Consider the following 20,000-nt stretch of genomic DNA (forward strand, 5'->3'; position numbering starts at 1 on the left):
TCAGCATTCATGTTTTATAAATAAATTTGACCTTTGACCTCTGACCAGTGAAAGGGCCGAGAATGATCTGATGGCCCCAAAATGTCGTACAGTGAGAAAGGTTCAAAGATGGTCTTGCAACCAAAGATAGCCTGCGATAAGTCTCCGAAAGTGTTATGCATGATCATCTCACAGTGTGTTTGCTGCTACGACCTATGTCTCCTCACGTATTGATCAACGTGATGGCACTAAAACTAAAAAAATTGCAAAATTGGCATGCATTTCCCAAGCCATATTCTCCTCTTTCACTTCCTCTTTTTTTCAGTGCACATAAAAACCCCAATTTCCCCAAAAGTGTGATTCAACTTGCTCTATTTGTTTACCACTAGCACATACATGCTGATGACATTTTATTCTATATACTATCTTGTGTCGTAGCCAATAGGTGTGATCATCGTACAGTCTACATACATGTCGTACCCAAGTTTATTCAGGGTTCCCACACCTTGGTTAACTTAAAATTCAAGGACTGTCCAGGTCCAATACCCTCAAATTCAAGGACTTAATGTGGGGACACATTTCAAGTGAGAGCAAGGTTACGTCGTATTACCTTAAGATACATTGTTACAGTTTTCATGTGTCAAACACAACTATGCAAAAAAAGCTTCTTTTTTTATCGTTCATCATGGCAATGTACAACACAAAGTACCTCACGCGGGAAACACTTAAAGTAACGCGTAAATGCGTAAATCAAGCAAGCTATGCATAGACCACGAAGTGTTGGCGAAATAACACATTAGCGGACCGGAGGGAATAATATGGAATTTTTTCCAGAAAACTTCTTGGACAAAATAAATTCAAGCACTTTCAAGGACCTGTATCTGTGTATGTGTATTTGCAAAAACTTTCCAGGGCCTTGAATTTTTTTTTTCTTCCAGATTCACAAACTTTCAAGGATTTCAAGGATTCCCTGTTTATTACAACCCCAAATCAGAAAAAGTTGGGACACTGTACAAATTGTGAATAAAAACAGAATGCAATGATGTGGAAGTTTCAAATTTCAATATTTTATTCAAAATACAACATAGATGACATATCAAATGTTTAAACTGAGAAAATGTATCATTTTAAGGGGAAAATAAGTTGATTTTAAATTTCATGGCATCAACACATCTCAAAAAAGTTGGGACAAGGCCATGTTTGCCACTGTGTGGCATCCCCTCTTCTTTTTATAACAGTCTGCAAACGTCTGGGGACTGAGGAGACAAGGTGCTCAAGTTTAGGAATAGGAATGTTGTCCCATTCTTGTCTAATACAGGCTTCTAGTTGCTCAACTGTCTTAGGTCTTCTTTGTTGCATCTTCCTCTTTATGATGCACCAAATGTTTCTATGGGTGAAAGATCTGGACTGCAGGCTGGCCATTTCAGTACCCGGATCCTTCTACGCAGCCATGATATTGTAATTGATGCAGTATGTGGTCTGGCATTGTCATGTTGGAAAATGCAAGGTCTTCCCTGAAAGAGACGACGTCTGGATGGGAGCAAATGTTGTTCTAGAACTTGGATACACCTTCCAGCATTGATGGTGTCTTTCCAGATGTGTAAGCTGCCCATGCCACACGCACTCATGCAACCCCATACCATCAGAGATGCAGGCTTCTGAACTGAGCGCTGATAACAACTTGGGTTGTCCTTGTCCTCTTTAGTCTGGATGACATGGCGTCCCAGTTTTCCAAAAAGAACTTCAAATTTTGATTCGTCTGACCACAGAACAGTTTTCCACTTTGCCACAGTCCATTTTAAATGAGCCTTGGCCCAGAGAAAACACCTGCGCTTCTGGATCCTGTTTAGATATGGCTTCTTTTTTGACCTATAGAGTTTTAGCTGGCAACGGTGAATGGCACGGTGGATTGTGTTCACCGACAATGTTTTCTGGAAGTATTCCTGAGCCCATGTTGTGATTTCCATTACAGTAGCATTCCTGTATGTGATGCAGTGCCGTCTAAGGGCCCGAAGATCACGGGCATCCAGTATGGTTTTCCGGCCCTTACGCACAGAGATTGTTCCAGATTCTCTGAATCTTTGGATGATATTATGCAGATGATGATAACTTCAAACTATTTGTAATTTTTCTCTGAGAAACTCCTTTCTGATATTGCTCCACTATTTTTCGCCGCAGCATTGGGGGAATGGGTGATCCTCTGCCCATCTTGACTTCTGAGAGACACTGCCACTCTGAGAGGCTCTTTTTATACCCAATCATGTTGCCATTTGACCTAATAAGTTGCAAATTGGTCCTCCAACTGTTCCTTATATGTACATTTAACTTTTCCGGCCTCTTATTGCTACTTGTCCCAACTTTTTTTGGAATGTGTAGCTCTCATGAAATCCAAAATGAGCCAATATTTGGCATGACATTTCAAAATGTCTCACTTTCAACATTTGATATGTTATCTATATTCTATTGTGAATAAAATATAAGTTTATGAGATTTGTAAATTATTCCATTCCTTTTTTACTCACAATTTGTACAGTGTCCCAACTTTTTCTGATTTGGGGTTGTAGATCCATGTGTGATTTGTAAGGACCTTATAGGAGTGCTGAAATCTGGCATTAGGGCCGGTTCACGCAGAATGCGTTTTTGTGAAATTGAAATTGAAAACCATGTTCTGTGTGAACGGCCCCTTAATTTAATGCTGCCTTCACATGCTGTCGGAAATGTCCTGCTTCCCACTTCTGAAGTCGTGATTTCAAGTTTGTTGCTTTGTTGTCAGAAAGAGAATCATGGAGGACAGCAGGTTTATTCTTGCATTTATTTGGAAAACCTTATTAAACTATGTGCCCCATTCATTGACAACCATGTAAACATTCACTGCGCTGATTTCAGTCAAATTCAGGCTTTTTTCACTGTGTGTAAAACATATAGGCCTGGTTTCACAGAAAGGGCTTAGATTAAGCCAGGATTAGGCCTTCAATTAGGGCATTTAAGCAGCTTTTATAAATGTGCCTTAGAAAAAAAACATTACAGGTGTGCACGACAAAACAATGAGTGAGACAAAACAATGGCACTGATATATTTTATGTAAGATATGTCAGTGCTAGTTGCTTTGTTAAAACAGCTCAAACATGCATTTTAGTCTGGGACTAGACTTAAGCCTTGTCTGTGAAACCAATATGCTTCAAATTATTATTCATATTTGTAAGTATGCATTATAAGTTTATGGGCTATCCAACTCCAGAACTTGGGTATCAAAATTATCCCCGAGCTTTCCAGTGGTAATTACGACTTGAGAGAGCGTTTATGTCCAGTTTTTAACTAGGAAACTTGTATTTACGATCATTGAGAACGCTATTATCCCTTAAAACTCATCTTTGATCACCAAAATTGCATATTTAAATGTTTTTCCTTGGGAAAGAAAAAACTTTATGCCTTAAAATATCTTGAATGTAACTTGACACCCTCGCCTCATTTAGTATTCGTGGTTCTATGAATATGCAAATGAGCCCCGCCTCCACTCACTCACTCAGCTCAGAGATCCACTGGTTGACGATCACACGTTGATCTGATTGGTTACAAGGTAGTTTGTGACGTCAGAAACACCAGCGATTTCAAAGCGTGTTTTTGAGACTGTCTTTGGTTCACTGCAGTTTTAAGGAGGAAATACTCAGCAATGGTGTCGACTTATGAATTTACACATGGTTTGTCTTAAAGCATATTAAAAACACCACATAGACATATAAACAACATTAAAAACTGGTTTTTCACAACAGGGCGACTTTAAAACACATCCATCTAGCATGTGATTTTAGGGATCGAGGATACCACTTATTTTATTTTCGAAACGATACCGATACTTTCAAAGGCCAGTATCGTCAATATCAATAGCTACTGATACCGCTAAACTGAACTTGTAAACTATTACATTTATTAAATTAGCTACTAATGTAAAATGGGTAGTAGTGATATGTTTTTATCTGAAATTTGTTTCCACTGTACATAAACACAACACAAAACATGTTAACTTATCATAATACAATCAAAGAAAGATCAGAAAAAGATACCCACTTTTGAAAGGGATTTTAACATTCAATTTGCCTTAAATGCAGTTTATTAGATTATGTTTTTGTTTACACATGGTTAAAATATGTTTACTGTAGTACTAGTGGTAGGCTAACCATGGAAATCTACAAATACTATAGTTAAACTACAGTAACTGTGGTAAAACCATGGTTCATTTGCATAAGTGACAGGCTAATGCACACATAAAATGTAACCTTTTTTTTCTTCAGACAGAGAACGATTTATATTAACATTAGTTACAGATAGACCATGATCATTATGAACTATTAACGTTCAATTTAAATAAATGTAATTACACAAGATATGTAGGCTACAATTTCAATTTGTATATTGTGAAATAACTCAAATATATTGTGTTTTCTGTCCTCTGATGAGCATTATTCTGGGCTGCGTTTCCCAAAAGCATCAATAGTTTCTTATGATCTATATTTGAGTATCACCTACTTTCGTTAGGCCTACTCACATTAATAACCATTTCAATAGGCTACTTCAGTATCGATACGAACATTCCTAGTGGAAAACAATGGAAAAGAAGCTCAGTGGGATGGAAAACGCGTTCGGTGTGAACGGACGCTTGATTGACAGGTCTGATGCTGATGTATGAGAGATGTTGACGATTGCTCAATGGAGAGAGTAAAGTTTTAAGTCTCTGTTAAACTGCATTCTTGTCGTCGTTACTTACCATACTTTATAACATCTGCCTTACTCTCATGTGCTTTGCACAAATAACTGAGTTATGATGCAGATAAGATCAGACCATGCACCAATAGAGCGCCATCTGCTGGCCAAATTCATTCAAAAAACAAAATATAAATTACATTTTGGTTTTATCGTTGATAAGAGTGTTTTCATTAATAGCTTGTTGATGTCTCGTTGACAAGTTTTAAACCTAAAACATCATTTTTTATCAACAAAGCGTCTACGTAGAATGATCGACAGCTGAGCGCGTTCTCGTGGCATCTTCTCTCGCGCGCAGGTCACTGTAGTGTCCGGCAGGTGGCGCGCTTCGCCCTCATTTTACTCTTCTTTTATTTGTCTCAATCAAAATCAAACATTCAATTTGGCATGCTAACATGCACAGATAACAGTATTAAAACATTAAATAGAACAGAATTGACACACTATTGAATACAGACACTTGAGAGTGTGCACGAGACAGGAATAAGTGCACTTAAAAATCCACACTTTGGTGAAGTGCACGTCTGTAGTGTGCTAGACTGATGTCTTTAGGGTGTAGTGCATGGATGAGTATTTTGTAAACCATTTGCAAATGCTTTTAAACACTTGATTAGAAGCAGCACAATTTAATTACGTAATCTGTTACCGAGGAACTACTAAACAGACATTTAGACGTTTATTTTAAAGTGAAACTTAAAAATCTAAAAGTGCACATAAAGCTCTGGAAAAACTTTACTTGCATTGTTTGCATCAAAAGTTATGCACACTTGAACACTTGGGCCAAATACAGGAAATGCAAAGACTGCAAGTGTGTGTAATGGGAGAAAGCCACAAAATTACTGATTTTTCACTATTATTTCTGAGATAATCTTTTCACATATCACACAAAACAAACAATCTCTCCAATAATGTTCTTTGGAAAAAAAAAAGCGTTCTGTCATTTGAACGGTCACGTGTTTGAGCCGCTCTGCCCCGCCCACATCATCACTCTGTGACGCTCGCGGCCGCTCTAGGGTGCGCGCTTTCTTCTGCACTTGAATGCGGAAGTGGAAAATTGCTTCCTTCTCGTTTCCGGGTTCCGCCTCGCGCACAAACGGAGCGACAGATCACTAGTACCGGGAGCTCACCGGCTCTTTAACCACTCGAGATGGCCGCTCGGTTACCGGCATGCGTTGTGGATTGTGGCACAGGGTGAGTTAACAACACAGTCTGTCCAGTGTTAACGAAAACCGGCGTTACACGGGCGCGCGCGCTCGCTCGCGCTCCTGCACGGATAACATTCTCTTGCTGTATGGCTGTTTTCCGTTTATCAGCTGCTGTTTGGATTTTGCGATATTAGCTTTTACCAGCACAGAGATGCGCAAATAACTGTCATGAAATCAGTGTGTTTGTGCTGAATGTGTGATGCTGAGATTACAGGCGCGAGGAGCGGCGATAAAACGCTCCGCTTTAACGCTCATATGACATTTGTGATTTGTTATTTTGCGGAGAGGACCGCCTAACACGATTAGATTGATGGTGAAAATTTAAAACTAAAGGTGTTTGAAGAGCAAGTGAAAATGATTGAATCTGTTGTCTTTTATTGTGCGCATGCGCACAGCTGCTTCCTCTTCCTCTACTTCCGTATTCTTGCTGCGGCCTTATATGGGCAAACACAGAAAAACACGAAATCCTGTAATATCCATAACCTGTATCAAATATCAATGCTGGACATTGACGAATGTGTCAAGTATTATAACCGCAGATCTGTCTCTGTTTTGATTCTCTGATGTTGTAATTGATCAGAACAGATCGACAGTGTGAAGATAGTTTGACATGTTGAGACATGAAACTTTCTCCCATCTGTGTGTGTGATTAATTGACCAATTATTTAAAATAAAATAAAAATTCTTAAATGCAAAAGGTTCGTGTGTTGGTCTATGGTGGTGTAATTATCGTTAAAAACAGTCAGTATGTGAGATGTGATCCTTCAGAGTTGTGATTTTAAAGGAAAAAAATATTTTTGATTTATGAACACACTTTGAATGAAGTGCCCATCATAAAGAAATATGAATCTGACAGAGTGAATTGTTCATAAATGGGACCTGCAGTGTTTGATTTATTTTGATCTGCTGCTCTCCAACCAGGAACTGCGAAATGAGTGACATGCATCATGAGTGAATGAATATGAGCATTAATGTTTGCTTTTTGTTTCAGGTACACTAAACTGGGATATGCAGGAAACACGGAACCGCAGTTCATCATTCCGTCATGTGAGTGTCTGTTCTGATGACCTTTCCTCTAGTACAAACAGTAGAGTGTTGGCGCTTGCAACGGCAAGGTCATGGGTTCGATTCCCAGGGAAAGCAAGAATTGTAGAGAACTAGGCTGATGTCTGTAGGGTGTAGTGCACATATGTAGGGTGTAATGCATGACACTAGTGTACTAGGCTGATGTCGGTAGGGTGTAGTGCACATATGTAGGGTGTAATGCATGACACTAGTGTACTAGGCTGATGTCGGTAGGGTGTAGTGCACATATGTAGGGTGTAGTGCATGACACTAGTGTACTAGGCTGATGTCTGTAGGGTGTAGTGCACATTTGTAGGGTGAAATGCATGACACTAGTGTACTAGGCTGTATATTTTATCAAAAGTAGCAACTTCTGTACCAAGTTGGTACTGAAATTTAAAAATGTGACAATATCAGCATTTCCCTCTAGCATTTTGAGCTCTGTTGAACGGACTCTTAAACACCTCTGATTGGCCATTGTGTTCACGCGCTCAACACATATGTCTGTGATTGGCTACAGTGATCAACAATGACATCTTTGACGCTCTTCACCGAGCGCTTGCACAGATACACACAGGAGCGTTTAAAAGCAGTCGTCTATCAGCGGATCCCTACTATATCCACTGATAGATCTTGTAAAACACTCTCGCTCTGTGCAAGTGCTCGATGAAGAGCGTCAAAAATGTCATTGTTGATCACTGTAGCCAATCACAGACATATGTGTTGAGTGCATCAACACAATGGCCAATCAGAGGTGTTTAAGAGTCCGTTCAATAGCATTGATGCTGATATCGTCACATTTTTAAATTTCGGTACCGACTTGGTATCGAAGTCGGTACTTTTGACAACTCTGTCTGTAGGGTGTAGTACACATCTGTAGTGTGCTAAGCATATTTCTATAGGGTGTAGTGCACGTCTGTAGTGTGCTAAGCGTATTTCTATAGGGTGTAGTACACATCTGTAGTGTGCTAAGCGTATTTCTATAGGGTGTAGTACACGTCTGTAGTGTGCTAAGCGTATTTCTATAGGGTGTAGTACACGTCTGTAGTGTGCTAAGCGTATTTCTATAGGGTGTAGTACACGTCTGTAGTGTGCTAAGCGTATTTCTATAGGGTGTAGTGCATGTCTGTAGTGTACTAGGCTAAAGTCTATAGGGTGAAGTGCACGTCTGTAGTGTGCTAAGCGTATTTCTATAGGGTGTAGTACACGTCTGTAGTGTGCTAAGCGTACTTCTATAGGGTGTAGTGCACGTCTGTAGTGTACTAGGCTAAAGTCTATAGGGTGTAGTGCACGTCTGTAGTGTACTAGGCTAAAGTCTATAGGGTGTAGTGCACGTCTGTAGTGTGCTAAGCGTATTTCTATAGGGTGTAGTACACGTCTGTAGTGTGCTAAGCGTATTTCTATAGGGTGTAGTGCATGTCTGTAGTGTACTAGGCTAAAGTCTATAGGGTGTAGTGCACGTCTGTAGTGTGCTAAGCGTATTTCTATAGGGTGTAGTACACGTCTGTAGTGTGCTAAGCGTATTTCTATAGGGTGTAGTGCATGTCTGTAGTGTACTAGGCTAAAGTCTATAGGGTGTAGTGCACGTCTGTAGTGTACTAGGCTAAAGTCTATAGGGTGTAGTGCACGTCTAGTGTACTAGGCTAAAGTCTATAGGGTGTAGTGCACGTCTGTAGTCTACTAGGCTAAAGTCTATAGGGTGTAGTGCACGTCTGTAGTGTGCTAGGCTAAAGTCTATAGGGTGTAGTGCACGTCTGTAGGGTGCTAGGCTAAAGTCTATAGGGTGTAGTGCACGTCTGTAGGGTGTTTTCAGGAAGCAGAGTTAAATATAATTCTCATATAGAAGTGAGTGTTTAAAAGCACCTCCCAAAGCCAGTTTCAAGTGGTTTATTTGCTTGAAATTGCTTCTCACCAACTAAAGTCATTACGATTATCTCATTTCAGTTCTGTTGCGTCAGATGTTTCTATACACAGTTCAGCTCAGTTTCAGAGCAGCTTTGAGAGAGTGCATGTGTCTGCGTTGAGCACTGAATTTCAAACTCATTGGTCGAAAGATCATAAAATCATCTCACAATCTTCACCACATCCTCAAATAACGCCGTTCTTCTTTTCTTGTAGACTCACGTCAGCGCTCAGTTCTCTCTTTTCTGCCTCTCTTCATGATTGACTGTAATCTGACTATTTCTGGCTTCCCATCATCCTTTTCTTCTGTCAGGCATCGCCATTAAGGAGTCGGCGAAGGTGGGCGACCAGGCCCAGCGGAGGATGATGAAGGGTGTGGATGATCTCGACTTCTTCATCGGAGACGAAGCCATCGATAAACCCAATTACGCCACCAAAGTGAGTGAACCGGCATGAAAAACTGATTTTGTAGGTTCAAAAGTTTGGGGTCGGTGAGATTTGTTTTAATGTGTCTCAACTGCATTCATGTGATCAAAAATACAGTAAAACAGTGAAATATGATTACAATTTAAAATAGCTATTTTCTATGTGATTATATTGTGAAGTGTAATTTATTCCTGTGATCAAAGCTGAATTTTCAGCATCATTACTCCAGTCTTCAGTGTCACATGATCCTTCAGAAATCACTCTAATATGATGATTTGATGCTCGAGAAACATTTATGATTATTATCAGTGTTGAAAACAGTTTCTGCTGCTTCATAATTTTGGTAGCCTGGGAAAACCCAGATAACTTCCGGCAAATTTAGATTTGCTCTGCAAGTAGTCTGGCAAAGAGCTCATTCAAGCCCATTTCTAATCCGTCGAAATCGCGGCACCAATCAGAAACGTTGGGGCGGGCTTTACACGATGACGATCGCTCTGATTGGTTTTAAGTCTATCCAATTGCGCCCAGAGGCATTTGAGCGACGTCCGTTGGTGACGCCCCTTTGGAAATGAGTTATTAATGAAGCTTTGCCAGACCATAACTCAGTTACTACTGAGAATGGTCTGGTTTTAACCAGGCTATAATTTTGGGGAAATATTATTATTATTATTATTATTATTATTATATAAAAATAATATAAAATATTATATATATATATATATATATATATATAAATAAAATTATAGCCTGGTTAAAACCAGACCATTCTCAGTAGTAACTGAGTTATGGTCTGGCAAAGCTTCATTAATAACTCATTTCCAAAGGGGCGTCACCAACGGACGTCGCTCAAATGCCTCTGGGCGCAATTGGATAGACTTAAAACCAATCAGAGCGATCGTCATCGTGTAAAGCCATATGCTGCGTCCCAATTCGCCTAAGTTACACTACGCCATAAAAGTATGTACTCTTTTTGTGAATATATATATATATTCACAGTAACTAAATTATTATTTTTATATATATATTAGGGATGCAACAATACAGTTAGCCCACGGTTCAATACATGATCGTTTTTTTAACCACGGTTTTCGGTTCGGTTCGGTTCTGATGGCTTGACACATAATAGTGTTTTTTTGTTATTGTGTGCTTAGGCAATAGGAACAATAAGGTTAGGGAGAAAAAAATAAAAACCATTTATTGCAATACTCCTTTATTTAACTTAAAAGCTAAGCAAAGTCCACTAGTTCTTAGTGTATTGTATAATATACAATTAACACTGACATCTCTTTACCTCAGAGCGTCCGTTAACTGAATGAATTGACAATAGGCTATCGCCTGAAAATCCGATAACATCAGCAATTTTCATTCAAGCAGCTGATTTCTGTGAATGAATGTAAAACTAAATGTATATTGCAGCACAGGGTGAAGTCAGTATACATTAACGACGATTTGAGACAAATAAATGTACATTTAATGTAAAACTATATAGATGGCGCTCTGTGGCGCGGCAGGATTTTGAACATGGTCCTGAGCCGTTGCTGGGCGCCACGGACAGACGCCGAAAGGCGCCGACGGTGTGTGTAGCGCTACGTGTACACTCATAGAGAATAATGTGACGTGGCGCTGCGCGTCCGATGTGCGACCCCTTTAAATTGACCATTTCAAATAAACATATTTGTGCCTTCAGACAGTGATATTGCTGTGTTTCTGTTTGAGTAGGCTACACGTGTAAAACAATGCTTGCACACAGTTATTTTTATTGTTTACCGTTTTTTCTTCCTCGGCACTATACTCAACGGCAAAACCGAAATGTCCCCACACCACGGATTTGAAAGACGCCGGCGCTTCCTCGTACTGTAGCCTCACTTCACCGCCGCTTGCCATGTTAAAGTGTGGAATGATGGTTAAGCGCCCCCTAAATTTAGAGCATAGTGATTGAATATTCACTCGCGGGGAATTTCCTTATCAGCCTGTAGACTTACAGGCACACACAAACAGTCAATTCGGAGAGAAATGAAACGCACATAAATTATTTAAACGTAAAACCGAAAAAACCGCAATTCACAAGCGCGTATTGAACCATGGATGTCGTACCGAACGGTTCAATATTATATTGAGAATTGTGGCATCCCTAATATATATATATATATAGACGGTCATGTGCCATTTCTTTGGCAAGAGCGAAAATCACATTTCTATCCATAATGTGTCAAAATGTCACATGACCGTCTAGTTTATTAATCTCTTAAGGACTTGTTCAATAAAATCCTTCCAGAGAACGTTTTAGAATTTTTATCAAATGTAAATTTAATTTAAATCTGTTGTACTTTTCCATTTTATTTTGTCTGGTTTTATTTTATTGTATTTAAACAGCACCGGTGTAACCGGCAGATAATGCACAGATCTGCTCTTGGTATGAGAATAGCTTTTAGTTGCTGATATGGCATTACAATTTATACTTATAGACTGCAAAAAGCAACACTCGAATCAGTCATGTGATGAAGACCAGCAGCCGTGATGATGAAGGTCTCTCATCATCATCATCATCATCATCTGTAGAGTGTGAGAATCCGTTAGGAAGCGTGCCGTTCCTCCAGACGTGTGTGTGATCTGAGTGAGTGTGTGTGTGTCTCCGCAGTGGCCCATACGGCACGGGATCGTGGAGGACTGGGATCTGATGGAGAGGTTTATGGAGCAGGTGATCTTCAAGTACCTGAGGGCCGAACCCGAGGACCATTACTTCCTGTTGGTGAGTAACACTCCACCTAATCACTGATGCTCATGTGATGAGCTTGTGCTTTAGGTGGACACACTTACACACGTGATTGCCCATGTTGATCAGAGGTTTTGTCCTAACCAGCTGACGATAGGGACAGAGCGTATTTAGGCCACGCCCACACCGGGGGGGTCACCACATAGTCTCCGTTGACTTTGCATTGAGAGATGCTGCCTCCTTGTCATTTATGACTTATAACAAAATACAGAACAATGTCTAAAAGCTGCTATGTGACAAGGTGTACAGCAAACAAGCTAAGTTTTTATAAGCCGTCGACCCCAAAAAGACGAACGTTTTTGACACAAAAGTGGATACAGGCAATAGACCTTATTCACAGCAGCGCCATCTTTGATTTTTAATGAGAATGAAAGCGAGGCTGTGGGGGACAGACATGCATCTCTTCAATGGGCAGTACTGTTATTTAGTGTGACAGTAGCTGCGTGTCCATTACCCTTCAAATTGCGCAAATTGAAATGGCAAATTGAAAATACGCCCAACGGAAACACGTAATTTTCGCAAAAACTCCCATTTATCGCAAAAAAAGTTTTCACGCTCGCATGAGGTGGTTTTTCAGGCAATTCGAAAAATAAATATTTCGCAAAACTGCAATGGAAACAGTTTTTGTGCATTTACAGGTCAGCTGACGTAGACGACGCGGTGTGTTTGGACAGAAGACGAGACAGAGCTCTTTATTAAATTCATAAAAGACAGAAGAACTACAGGAATAATGGATTCTAAACCTCAAACAAATGCCACAATCAAGACCTCGAAGCAGAAATGAGGGAGAAACACCCAGAAACACCTCATATGAGCCACTCACAAGTATAAGGGTCTTTCCTTGCCATTAATGATTGGATAACACACATACCTCTCCTTTGATTAATAATAATGGCTAGTGCAGTGGCTGGGATATAGTACATAAACCTACCAACGTCCGTTGCCATGATTTTTGGAATGATTTGACTTATTGCGAGAGGAAAAAATGTTTTAGTCGCATAACATTAGTTAATGAAACGCCGTCATTTCGCAATATTTTTTTGTCGACATTTAGAAAAAATCACGAAAGTTTTGCGCAAATCTGTAATGGAAACGTGCCTAGTGTTTTTGGATTGTTCTGCTCATCAAACACTGGAAAAATATCTTTCCAAAAAATTTCAGTTGACAAAAAACTCCCAACAATATATGCTGTGGAAAATAATCTAGGAGCTTTTAACAGCGGATGCCATTGGGAAAACGGCAAGTCTATACCTCACAGCCTCACTTTCATACCTGTCATGGCGCTGCTCTGAATAAGGTCTATTGAGATGTCTCATTACTCTGAGAACTAACATTACGCCCCCTGGAGGGGAATGTAATCGGCGACAGGATATCTTATTTTACAGAAATATAATATATAAAACTGACATTTGGATATTTGACCCTCCAGTGACAAAATGTCTAACTTGCTGCACACGTAGTGTACTTTTAGTGCATACTGAGTGTCAGTATCCCACAATTTACCCATTCGTTCCAGCCTGTATGCACTTATATGTCCTTAAACGCTCGTTTTTTGGGGTCGACAGCTTATAAAAACTTATTTCTGGGTTTTTCAGCTTGTTTGCTCTACACCTTGTCACATAGCAGCTTTAAGACATTTTGTATTTTATTATAAGTCATAAATGACAAGGAGGCAGCATCTCTCAATGCAAAGTCAATGGAGACGGTTGGATTGTCCCCCCCCCCCCCCCCCCCGGTGTGGGCGTGGCCTTCAGATTATGACATGTGTCGCTCTGTCTCTGCTATTTTAGAAATGTTTTTTATTTCTGTGAAGTTGTGGCTGGAAAAACATGCAAAGTATGGCAATGATAATCTCAGGTGCTGTTTATGTGCGTCATTTAATGTTAAAAGCATCTAATATGAGGTTGAATATCAGCCTTTTTAGCCTCAGATCTTGTAAATAAATTACAGGAAACACAAACGTTCAACTCAATGTGAACAAACAAGTCGATTCTATGATAAAGATTGCATCCGTGTGCTTGCAGAGAGACTCCGCCCACACACTCTTCTGATTGGTTGTAATTTATAGATTTTGTTGCATCTCGTAATCAAAGAAATGGAAACCATTTCAAACCGCTTTGCGGCTGGTAAGGATAAAACCTCTGATTAACATTGAAAGACACCTTTTATTGCGTAAAGCGTCTGGTTAGAACATGATGTAACTCTACTAGATCTTAATTTAGACCAGCGCATCACTTCCTTCTGTTGGTTTCTCTGTTGCAGACTGAACCACCTTTAAACACGCCAGAAAACCGCGAGTACACGGCTGAGATCATGTTCGAGTCCTTTAATGTGCCGGGGCTGTACATCGCTGTGCAGGTATACACACACACACACTCACACACACACACTCACACTCACACACTCACACACACTAGAGCTGCATGATTCTGGATGAATTGAGAATCACGATTTTCTTGTTTAAAATAGAGATCACGATTCTGAATAAATGACTAAACAAAATAACATGTAATTTAATAGAGGTTCTCTAATAAAGTTCTCAATAAAAAAGTATTTTATTGATTTGAAGGAATTATTAAAAAAAAAAAAATTAGTTTGAGCGAATTATTCAATGACTTGTTTCATTACTGAATGAATCAGCTTTTTTGAACAAATCTTTTGAGTGAATGATTCAATGACATAAATTAAAATGTATAGATTTTAAGTCACTTGTCGCCACCTACTGGTGTAACGATGTAATTGATAGTCTTTATTTTTTATATAAAGTGTTTATATCCGAACTATAAACTTTTGTGATGATCTGAATGTTTGTAACAGAAATAATGATACTGTCTGTTTGAAAAGACTTTGTGAAGCTGTTTCATATCTGTACATGACAAACTGCTCTCTCTGGATTGTTCGCTTGTCAAAGGTTTAATAGACGGAGCCGAATCGCTGTCATTTAGGAATTAGATTGCATGGGTGTTTGAATCGAGATCACAATCTTTTTAACGATTAATTGAGCAGCTCTAAAACACACACACACACACACGTCTGTTTTTGGCTGATCATGTGTGTGTGTTCGTCAGGCTGTTTTGGCTCTGGCAGCATCATGGACGTCTCGGCAGGTCGGGGAGCGAACACTCACAGGAACCGTCATCGACAGCGGAGACGGAGTTACTCACGTCATTCCAGTGGTACGTCACACACACACACACACATACATTACAGAACAATCATATAATTCTGAATGATTCTGTCCACTTGTGGTTTGACTCATGTCAGTCCTGAGGGCTGGAATATAATGTGTGCCATTTTAACATTTTATTTTCAAACATTTATTTACACTTAAACATTTTTACATTTCAATCTGGCCATATAAGATCTCTGAAGATGTTGTAATTTGTTTATTATTGTATTATTTTATGGTTTTGTCCTTTTACACTTTAATCTGTTTGAATATATTTTATATTTAATAATATATTTTTATTGTGTATTGTTTTACTGCATTAAAATCTTCAGCGTTCTTTTTGTTATATGGAAAAGTTATTAAACTTGTTTATTAGGAGGACAACACTAAATTAATTCAATACCATGATAAAAGTTTTAGAAATTATAGTGATGCGCTGCAAAGAATGATGTTCTTCCTCAGTGTTTCTGTCTTGTTTTCCAGTGCAAATATCTAAACATTCTTAAATCAAGACACATTTACTGTGACTGAAGATATTAAGTCTTGTTTTCTGAAAAATGTGTCAAAATGAAGTGAGTTTAAAACAAGAAATAATATCAGGAAAATGCTTGTTTTTTCCTTTAAGTTTATTTTTCTGACCCCTTTGGCAGATATTTGTACTTGTTTTAAGCATAAACTCACTTAAGTTTGATACATTTTTCAGAAAACTAGACTTAATATCTTGAGAATATCTTCTTTAGTGTCTTGATTTAAGACTGTGGAAAACAAGACAGAAATACTGAGGAAGAACATCACTTTTTGCCGCGATTGAAATTTTTATACTGTCACATGATATGCATATTTTGATGTTTCCTAATGCGTTTTGAATCCTGTTGAAGTCGATTGTTGTCACGGGACTCAATGGGACAGAGCAGGAAAGTTAAGAAGTCTCTGATTTGATTGACAGGCGGAGGGATACGTGATTGGCAGCTGCATTAAACACATTCCCATCGCTGGCCGGGACATCACGTATTTTACTCAGCAGTTGCTGAGAGAGAGAGAGGTGGGCATCCCACCGGAGCAGTCTCTGGAGACCGCCAAAGCCGTCAAGGTGAGTGTGTGTGTGTGTGTGATGATGATGATCACACTCGTCCTCCAGACTCCAGCCTCGTTTACACTGTCAGTGAAATGTGACCCAATTCCGATTTTTTTTTTTTTTTTTTTTGCTCATATGTGACACAGATTAGATGTGTTCTATGAACGTGCATGCGTTCGGATATTTCGAGATCAGTTTCAGGCCGCATTCATAAGTGGAAATAAATCAGATATAAATCAGATATGTGCCAATGTGTCATGTAAACAGGCAGATTGGATTTTCTGAGGCATTACACTGTGTCCTAACCTGATGCGATAAGATTCCAGCGACAAATAATTTGTCTGTCCACACTAGACAGCGAGATGCGTCAAAATCAATCAAAACCCACAGCCAATCAGAATAGCGTGTGGGCGGAGTCAGCCAATCAGAACAGTGTGTGGGCGGAGTCAGTCGATCAGAACAGTGTGTGGGCGGAGTCAGTCGATCAGAACAGCGTGTGGGCGGAGTCAGTCGATCAGAACAGCGTGTGGGCGGAGTCTCGCAGCGAGTGCACGGCACCAGAGAGTAATCTTGACGGCACTTGCAAGAAAATGTATAAGTTGCTACATAATCAAATTCACAAATATTACACCATTTAAACATTATTAAAAATACATAGGCTGAGTTACTAAAACATTCTTTGTCAAAGAATACACTTGTTTGTTCACAGTTTGAACGTTCTTGTTTCCATTTCAAGATCTGAGGTGAATTATCCATTGTTGCTTTTACAGCTACAAAGCTGGAGCACTAAATGATATTCAAAGTCACATTACACGCTTTTAACATTAAATAAAGCACATAAACAGCACCTGAGATTATCATCGCCACACTTTGTGTTTGTTGTTCCAGGAAAATAGAAACCGTTTCTAAAATAGAATCGTCGCGTAATGTAATTTTACCACAGGACGTCTGTAATATTAATGGCCAATCCGCACGGGATAAGAGATCTCAGTAAACTAGCAGAAGTGTGAGAGTAACTCGATTTACACACCGCCGTCACTCCTGTCGTCATGTGTGTGTTACGCTGCTTCCTGATATCTCGGCGCAAACACATATAACCTATATTTATATATATAAAACAGTTATGTCCGGTCGAACGATGTATTAATGAACTTCAGATTGGATTGTGTTGGTGAAAGGCTCTTATCTAACGCTAAAAGAAGTTTCGTGCCTCTAACAAGTGCTGTCGATCTCCTCTCTGATCTGAATGGTGTGTGTGAAACACTTGAGGTTTGCCACAGACTCGTCCCAGCGTCTAGAACGCAACTGATGCTTCTTCAAGCGTCTCCATACTTGAAAAACAGCGGAAAACTACTTTTAAACAGGAAATGGCGGAATATTTACGTACATATTCACAGCGGGTCTATTCGCACGGGATTAGTGTCACCTGAGGTCATTTTTCCGGACCTTTTTACTGAAGGTAAAAGTCGCTGTAATCTTTACTGACTTTGTCCGTGATGATCACTGAGATGCACATTCAGACGGGACTAAAACCACAGAGAAGCTCTGGTGATTATTACTTTACTCCACCTCTCCATGTCACACTAGTCCCGTCCGAATAGGGCTTAAGACCTGCAGTGTAGACGAGGCCTCTGAGCGTGTCTTTCTGCTGTGCAGGAGCGCTTCAGTTACGTCTGTCCCGACCTGGTGAAGGAGTTCAGCAAGTACGACACAGACGGAACCAAATGGATCAAGCAGTACACCGGCATCAACGCCATCAGCAAGAAAGAGTTCACCATCGACGTGGGATACGAGCGCTTCCTGGGACCCGAGATCTTCTTTCATCCTGAGGTTTGTACATGAGCACACACATCTTTCTATTATTGCTGTTAAAGACCTATTAAAGGGGTGGTTGATTATGATTTGACTTTTCTAACTTTAGTTAGTGTGTAATGTTGCTGTTTGAGCATAAACAACATCTGCAAAGTTACAACGCTCAAAGTTCAAAGCAAAGGGAGATATTTGCTTTTAAAGAAATCGCTTTTTAAGGACTACAACAAACGGCTGGTAGAGACTACACCACATTCCTCCTGAAAAAAATCTAATTTACATAAACCCCGCCCCCCGGGAACAATATTAATATTAATATTGCTATTAAAGAACATTATAGTATCTGCATCATAATCTTTGCACTTTTTTTTCTTTAAATACATTAGCAAAATGTATTATCAGTCGACGTCTAATTCATATGTATTGATATTAGTACACAAACCAATTTGAGTACATGTCTGGCCTAGGAAAATTGACACTCTTTATTCAAATATTGTTCAAAATATTTTCTAGGCATATTGCATAGTTGTGTCGATTGTTTTATGTGATGATAACACAATGACACAATTTTTATCCAGTCTGTCATACAAAGAAATGATGAATGCATGCAGAACCAATGAAATATTAATAACTGATTATGTTCTAGTTAATGTATGCTTTTTTTTGCATAGTAAAATAAAACCTATAGCTTAAGTTTGCCTTTTTTGTGCCAAATAATATTGTCAGATAAATACCTTAACCAAGCTTAGTGTTTTGTTTTTCCCTCATATTTAAAAAAAATATACATTTTTCTCATATTTTGAGGGTTTAAGGTCATTAAAAACAAATATCCCCTCTGGCCTCTACTGTATGTACACATTGAGTCTTGAGTGTGTTAATCATGTTTTGCTGATAAGTCCTCGTCGAATGTTTTCCCCAGCCTGTTTAATTAAGTCAAATAATTTCAGGTACATTACTTAGATATTTTGGGGGGTTGTTCATTTTGTTTGTGCAGTTCTGCAAAAATGTCTTAAATTGGATTTTAAAAATAGTCCCCTAACCGCACGCTCTCACACTCTTGTTTCCTCTTCCAGTTCGCTAATCCAGACTTCACCCAGCCGATCTCTGAGGTGGTCGACGAGGTCATTCAGAACTGTCCCATCGACGTGCGCCGTCCGCTCTATAAGGTCAGTAATGCTTCTCTGCGCTGAAGGAACAGGGTTTCTACTGCTCTTAAAAAGCCTTCCACAATTCCACAATTTAAGGCCTTAAAAAGGTCAGAGCAGAAAGTCTTAAATTCATAAAGTCATGCATTAAACTGCAAAAAAAAAAATGGTTGTGTTCTAGTACAAATATCTAAATTGTAGATGCGTTTACTTGAGAAGCAAAATGACTGAAAAATTTAGTTTTTGCTTAAAACAAGAACAATCTGCCAAAGGGGTCAGAAATGTTTTCCCTTTTGAATTAAGATTATTTTTCTGACCCCCTTGTTTAAACAAAGTTTTCATGATTTTTTTCAAAAAGCGACTTAATATCTTCAGTCATTTTTCTTCTCCAGTAAATGTATCTTGATTTAAGAATGTTTAGATATTTGTACTGGAAAACAAGACCGAAATACCAAGAAAGAACATGATTTTGTTTTTTTATTAAAAATTAAAAAGTAATGTAAATCTGTTGTAAGTTGTATTTTCAAACTCTAAAGTGTTGCTAATACAACTCAGTTGTGTTTCTGCCTAGAGATTTACATTTAGAGAACATATTGATGTATTATGTTCTATTCAAGTTATTCCTTACAATTGATTTAATTAATCTTAAATAGGTCTTTATAAAGTCTTAAATCTACCGTTATAAAACCTGCAA

General features: G+C 39.0%; 1 protein-coding gene across 1 annotated transcript in view; it reads left to right on the top strand.

Moving 5' to 3' along the window:
- Positions 1-5,730: 5,730 nt before the first annotated feature.
- Positions 5,731-20,000, top strand: part of actr3 (actin related protein 3) — a 19,683-nt gene continuing 5,413 nt past the window's right edge. Inside the window, exons 1-9 of the mRNA XM_079881926.1 lie at positions 5,731-5,928; positions 6,934-6,989; positions 9,223-9,347; positions 11,974-12,084; positions 14,371-14,466; positions 15,177-15,284; positions 16,224-16,367; positions 18,009-18,182; positions 19,235-19,327. Coding sequence (XP_079738052.1) covers positions 5,885-5,928; positions 6,934-6,989; positions 9,223-9,347; positions 11,974-12,084; positions 14,371-14,466; positions 15,177-15,284; positions 16,224-16,367; positions 18,009-18,182; positions 19,235-19,327 — 951 coding nt within the window. The 5' untranslated portion in view covers positions 5,731-5,884. The remainder of the gene's footprint in view (positions 5,929-6,933; positions 6,990-9,222; positions 9,348-11,973; positions 12,085-14,370; positions 14,467-15,176; positions 15,285-16,223; positions 16,368-18,008; positions 18,183-19,234; positions 19,328-20,000) is intronic.

This window comes from Squalius cephalus, assembly GCF_949319135.1.
Source record: "Squalius cephalus genome assembly, chromosome: 9".
NCBI lineage: Eukaryota > Metazoa > Chordata > Actinopteri > Cypriniformes > Leuciscidae > Squalius > Squalius cephalus.